A 6,000-nucleotide genomic window follows, 5' to 3' on the forward strand; every position below is an offset into this window, starting at 1 on the left:
GTGAGGAAGGAGCTGTCTATCATCTCCCCGGCATTGGAGCACCAGCCCCTTTGTCCCACCACGCTGAGGAGGAAGGCGCAGGGACAGCTGCTCCAGCTTACAAAGGCCTCTTTCAGGGACCAGTCAGTCTGTCTGTCTCTGCAGTTCTAGGCAGAGCTAGGAAGCCCCAGCCTTTAGCAGTCACCTGGGCAGCTGGGGTCCTGTGGAAGTCATTGTACCCACACTTTTGCCTCAAAGCCTGTAGGGTGGGTTATCTCATGCCAATCTCTGCTCTCTCCACAGGGTCAAGGAGGAGGTCAAGTTGGCCTGAACAGACCTCTCCAGTTCTGGCTTCTTGCCAAGTTCCCCACCTTTATCCCACAATCCCTCAGATTTTATATTTTCTATTTCTCTGTGTATTTATATAAAAATATATTAAATATAAATATCCCCAGGGACTAGACAGGAACCAGGGCCCTGAGCTCAGGGCACAAGTGTTAGATGAGCTTTTCTAGTAGCTGCCTCGCCACCCATCCCTCCCGAACTCTTAATTTTGAACCATAACGGATGCCAGGTCTGGGTGGAAGGGATACACTTAAAGCAGCCATAGGACAAAATCTTGAAGTGCCTGCTTTGAAAAGGTGCCCTCATTGAGCATTTTAGAAGGGGTGGCTGGGTCTTCAGGGACTCCCTGTTGTTCTCAGGCTCTTGTCATCAGCCATTTTTAGATTGATTCTGTTCTCATACCTTCCCACTGGCCCCCAGTGAGCCAAGAAACTCACACTGCCTGCCCTCTGTCCTCCCCCCAATTCTGCAGATGAAGATTGGTAGTCTTAGTTTCCTTTTTGAGATACTATTTTCATTTTTGTGAGAATCTTTTTAATAAAATGGTACATTTCTACACCCTCCTGAGCTTGTCTCCTAGTGGTATCCCTGGGTTCATTTCGACTCCACTTCCCTGCCCTTCTGGTGTCCATGAGGATCTGGGCAACCCCTCAAAAACAAAAGAACCCCACAAACTTACCTGTCTCAATCCCCCCTCAAGGTTTGAGGTAGACCAATCTTCTCACCCTACCCCAGAAGACCACTCATTAAAAAGCACCACTAAAGGGACGACGTTTATTCCTTTTCCAAATGTTACAGTAAAACCAGGTGGAAGAGAATGGTTTTAGCAGTTAGAAAAAAAAAAAAAATTACAAATCTGGGGTTTGGCCATTAAAAGTTATTTACAACAATGGGAGGGAAAAAAAAAAAGACAACAAGAAGTTGTTTCACATTACATACCTCCCCCCCCACCCCAAAGCTTAATACTTGCTTTACCAAGTCAAAAAAGAGACACAGTTGATTCACAAGCTGGAGGTTCGAACTTGAGTAAGACATTTAGAAAAAACTAGACAGGGGCAGTGTCCTCCCCAGCCCAGGGGCCACTAGGCCCAGCACAGGAGACTACAAACAACAGGGGAAGGTGGACACTCAGGGCGTGGGAGTAGGCACCCCCACCTCTGGCTCAGGGATTTGGGGAGTAAACAAAGCCTACTTGGAAAAGAATTGGGAAAGAAAACCAGCAACTGCCTTCTGCACAGGTGGGGACAGGGAAGGAGGCAGGGACAGGGGCAGGAGCATTTCACATCACTAACCTAACTTGGGAAACTGCAAGGGACCATCTTCGACTGGCCTTAAGAGGAAGACCAGATGGATGATGGGAGAATCCACAGGAGGGAGAGGAGGAGAGGGAACGTGGCTAGGGGGCAACAGCCCCTTCCTTTCTGGGCACAGGAAGGCAGCCAGGGCACCAGGTCCAGGCAGTGACCTCACAAGGACAGCACAGTTTTTGCAGCTTAGAGATCACCCACCTGCCCCCACCCAGCTACTCATTCTGCTCGCTCGCTGGTGTAGGGCCACTCTCCGGCCCCGAGGGAGTGGATGGCTCTGCGGCCTGGGGCCCTGCCTCTTCTGTGTCTCCTCCCTTGGAGGCAGCGCTAGCCTCTGCCCCTTTGGCCTGGGGCTCCTGGCTCTCAGGGGTGGCGGCATCCTTCCCTTCCAGGGCAGTGCCTTCCTCGCTGCAGGCACCGATCTCCCCCTGCTCCTGCTCTTCCTCTGTGGGTGAGGAGGCAGACGAATCACCCCCTCCCTCCTTCCGATTTCTCTTGAAGGACAGGCCACTCAATTTGAAAGGCTTCTTGAAAGAGAATTTCTTCTTCTTCTTGGGGGTCTCCTTGGGGGGGACCTCCCCCTTGGCCTCAGCGCCCTGGTTAGGGGGTGCCGGCTCGATGGCATCGCCAGTGGCCCCGGCTGCCTCCTCTGTTCCGTTCACGGGGGTCGACTCCCCTTCACCTTTGGGGGATAAGTCTCCATTGCTTTTCACGTGGCCGTTCTCCTGCAGGGCAGAGGAGACAGCAGTGAGGGCCGGGGCTCTTACTCCCCTCCCCCAGCCCGCCTCTGACCTCTTCCACGCAACTGGGTCCCGACTCATTCCGCCGCACCCCCAGAGCCTGGTTGTAGCCTCACCCCACAGCCGGCATCCCGTCAAACCTCTCCCTCCTGCCCCGCACAGGCGCGCAGGGGCCGCGGCCGGCAGGAGGCGCTGGGGTCCCGGGGCCCCCACCCACCTCCCCCGGGGCGCGCTCTCTATTCCGCGCAGGGCCGCCCGCGGCCGCGGATTCCGGGCTGGCGGGCGAGCCGTGCAGCCGATATTGGGCGGGAAGCCGCCCCGGGGCGCTGTTCCCCGCACCTGGACGGCCTATTTTCCCAGCCTCCTGCTTTGTGTAAACGGCCCCCACCCACCTCAGGCTCTCCCCACCTCGCGGCTCCTCCCTAAAAAAAGCCGTGGGCTATCGAGGTCGAGTCTGCGGGGGGAGTGCCCTCCCCTCCGGCCCCCGCCCCGCGGCCCCCGGGCGCCCCCTTGGCGCGGCCCAGCAGCGCCTTTGTTCCCCGCGCGGCACTCCGGGCGGCCAGGGGGCAGCGCCGGGGGCCGAGGCCGCGAACAAAGAAGGCGGCGGGGCCCGGCCGGCGCCCCCTCCCCGCCCCTCCCCTCGCTTCGCCCGCGGGGGCTGCGGCGCCGAGAACAAAGGGACCGGGCGGGGGAGGGGGCGCCGCGTGTCCCGGGCCGGACAAAGCGCGCGGCCCCGGCCCGAGGCCCTAGAGGGGACGAGGTACGAGAGGAGGGGGACGAGTCAGGCCGTGCCGAGCGCACCCACCTGTCCGTTGACCTTAGCGGGGGAAGCGCCTGCTGCCTCCTCGGCGGTCACGTCGCCCCGGGGAGCCTTGGAGCTCTGGCTGCCCATGGTGGGGGTTCTGCTGGGGGGCGCCCGGAGCCGCCCCGGGCTCGCGCCGCAGGGGATAGTTCGGTCGGGTGGGCCTGGCCGGCGGAGGGGTGGGGCTCGCGCCTGAGGGGGAGGGGTGTCGGGGGGAAACCTAGCTGCACCCCCGCTCCGCGCCGGACCCGCTAGCTGCACCCGCCGCCGCTCCGCTCCGCGCCAGAATGCCGCCCGCCGCCCGCCGAGCCGCCTATATATATGCGCCCGGAGCTTGGGGCGGGGCCGGACATTTAAATGAGCGCCCAATCAAGAGGCGGAGGCGGGCTCAAGTCGCGGGCCCCACTTGAGCGGTGGGCGACGCTAGCGGTCTGGTCCCCCCAACCCGCACGGCTCCCGGGGGCAGGTGGGGTCCAGGGTGGGAAGGGGAGAGGCGGGTCCCTGAGGCGAGCCCAGAGGCGAGCTGGGTGGAGGGGGGGTCCTAGAGGAAAGAAGACAGAGCAGTCATCCCTTCCTCTCACCGCCCACCTCTCAGGTGGACACCCCAGCTCCTGGAGTGGCCCCCATAGCCTTGGTCCCGCATTGACAGCCCCTGTCAGTCTCCCCCTAGAACTCTTCGAAGGGCTCACATGCCCAGACTCGTCAGCCGGCTGGTCCCGAGTTATGCTCCAGAGAATATGGTCATGGAAGTCGCAGGGCCCTAGCTGGGTTTTGTGCCCCCTCAGGCCAGGAGACCGGTCCGAGGTCCCGCCCACGTGCCTGCCTGTCCCGAGCATTTTGGGAGGTCTGACCCACCGCAGGGTCACCCTGGTCAGACTGGTGAGGTCATCCCTCATCCCTCCTCTCAGTCTCTTGGTGGTCTGTCACACTAAGCCCCCACAGATAAGCTCACCTTTGGTCCCTCCTGCTCTCAGCCTGGACCATGACAAAGTCCCATCTGGGGTGGTGCCGTGATCTTGAGGGGCATCTCCATCCCCATTTGAAAGCCGAGGAGCCTGAGGCTCAGAGACCTGGACATAACCTGTCTGACTTCGGTGCTCTCCCTTCACATCTGCTCCCCTACATCAGGGTTCCCCGAAGCCGGCAGAGGAGGCCCGCGATTTGCGGTGGTGGGGGGGCGCTCAACAACCCTTAAAACACTCCAGTTCCTGAGGAGGAGGAGCCTTGGATGGCCCCTTCAGGACAGCCCCAAAGCTGCCCAGTCCAGCCGTCAGCCCCGCCTGAGTAGGGGAGCCCGGGGACAGGGGCAGTGGGGAGGAGGCTGGAGACTCTCCAGCTGGAGTCTCCTGCCACTCCCCCTAGCCCAGGCCAGGGGGAATCCCAGAGTCCTGGCTGGCCCCGGTTGTGTGTCTGGCTGCCTGCCCTTGGCCCCCAGGAGGAAGGGGATGGGGGCTGGAGGAAGCAAAGTGCTGCAAAAGCAAGGCTGTGTCCTGGACAGCTCAGCACATCCCTCCCTTGCTCCCTCCCTCCTACGAGTATGGCCTCCTGGGAGGCCTGAGGCTGTGCGGTGTGGAGACACCCCAGGGCCTGAGAAATCAGGAACTCCCACAGATCTGACAACAGAGGGGCAAGGAGGGCTGAGGTGGCTTCTACAAACCAACTCACTCCTGTAGCCTCCATCCCCACCCCCACTTTGACACTACAGAATACTCTCGGCTTCATTAGCACCCCCCATTTTACAAACTAGGACACAGGTTCGGAAAGGGAAAGTGACATGTCCAAGGGCACATAGCAAATACCAGTAGCTGAGGCTAAGAAAGAGTTTGGAGAGACCTGCAAAAAGGGGCTGGGGGCTGTAAGGAAAGTCCTGGAAGGAGTCTCTGTTGAGATCTGGGGCTGCCTGGTCAGCGTGGGAGGTGAGAAGAGCTAGCTTTGGGGAGAGGAAGGGGCACCATGCCCCACTGCAACTCACTGACAGGACGGTGACTTCTCTACCCACTGCCACTAAGGGATGGACCTTGTGACCCACGTCTCTGTCTCAGCCACAATAGGGAGCCCACAATGCTGCCAGGCGCGGCCCGCACCGGCTGGCAGGGCTCAGATGGAGGGTGTGTGAGTCCTGGAGGAGTTGGAGTCCGAGGTTAGGAGCAGATGCTAAGTCTCCCGATTTCCAGGCGCTGCCCCGTGGGGATGAGAGGCAAATTGCCGGGATGATTCCAGGAGGACAGAGGAGCATCAGGGCTAAAGGACCCCGTGTCCCCAGAGCCCCAGAGGGAGGCTGGTCCACAGGGGAGCCCAAGCGTCCCCCACCAGACATCGAAGGAGACTGGGGAGGGGGCACCTGGGAGCTGAATCCCTCAGCAAATCCAGGTCCCAGCCGAATCCGGCTTCTGGAAGAGGGGAGAGGCTTAGGATGCTGCGGGTGTGAGTGGGGGTGGTATAGCAGACCCCACGGCCTCCTCCATCCACACTCGGCTCCTTCCTCCCCAGCTGCTGCCCGCCCAGACAATGCACCCATTGTTCTGTATCTCCAGGGGCCTGTGTGCAACTGTGTGTGTCTGTTTTTCTGTGTGTGTGACTGTGTATTGCTCGGTATCTGTCTGTGTGTGAGACTTTGTGACTCTGTGTATGTGTATGTGTGTGTGTGTGACCAGGTGTGTACTTTTGTAGTTGTGTGAGTCTGCATCTTTGTTTGGCGATGTGTATTTAGGGTGAGAGAGAGAGCCTTGGTGACTCTCGATGACTTTCTGAGTCTTTCTGGGTATGTGCCTGTCTGTCCTTGAGGTTGTGCTGGTGACTGTGTCTGGCTGTGATCGGGTGTGTAACT

At 59.9% G+C, this 6,000-nt stretch overlaps 2 protein-coding genes across 3 annotated transcripts in view; one reads left to right on the top strand and one right to left on the bottom strand.

Annotated features, from left to right (window-relative positions):
* Nucleotides 1–891, top strand: part of HDAC1 (histone deacetylase 1) — a 44,097-nt gene extending 43,206 nt beyond the window's left edge. For both annotated transcript variants that reach the window (XM_060089389.1, XM_060089390.1), the window contains one exon: nucleotides 283–891. In XM_060089389.1, coding sequence (XP_059945372.1) covers nucleotides 283–310 — 28 coding nt within the window. In that variant the 3' untranslated portion in view covers nucleotides 311–891. The remainder of the gene's footprint in view (nucleotides 1–282) is intronic.
* Nucleotides 892–1,084: 193 nt separating this feature from the next.
* On the bottom strand, nucleotides 1,085–3,452 carry MARCKSL1 (MARCKS like 1). Its single transcript, XM_060081844.1, has 2 exons — nucleotides 3,177–3,452; nucleotides 1,085–2,356 (listed from the first exon to the last, which is right to left on the bottom strand). The coding sequence occupies exons 1-2, from the start codon at nucleotides 3,261–3,263 to the stop codon at nucleotides 1,847–1,849; spliced, it is 597 nt and encodes a 198-aa protein (XP_059937827.1). The 5' UTR covers nucleotides 3,264–3,452; the 3' UTR covers nucleotides 1,085–1,846.
* Nucleotides 3,453–6,000: the final 2,548 nt, after the last annotated feature.

The sequence above is a fragment of the Mesoplodon densirostris genome, chromosome 2, assembly GCF_025265405.1.
Source record: "Mesoplodon densirostris isolate mMesDen1 chromosome 2, mMesDen1 primary haplotype, whole genome shotgun sequence".
Taxonomy (NCBI): Eukaryota; Metazoa; Chordata; class Mammalia; order Artiodactyla; family Ziphiidae; genus Mesoplodon; species Mesoplodon densirostris.

Excerpts from the sequence above, each read along its gene's own strand:
- MARCKSL1 (XM_060081844.1), bottom strand. The coding sequence starts at position 3,263 with ATGGGCAGCCAGAGCTCCAAGGCTCCCCGGGGCGACGTGACCGCCGAG. Across the intron at positions 2,357-3,176 it reads CCGCTAAGGTCAACGGACAG|GAGAACGGCCACGTGAAAAG; the intron begins GTGGGTGCGCTC and ends TCTGCCCTGCAG.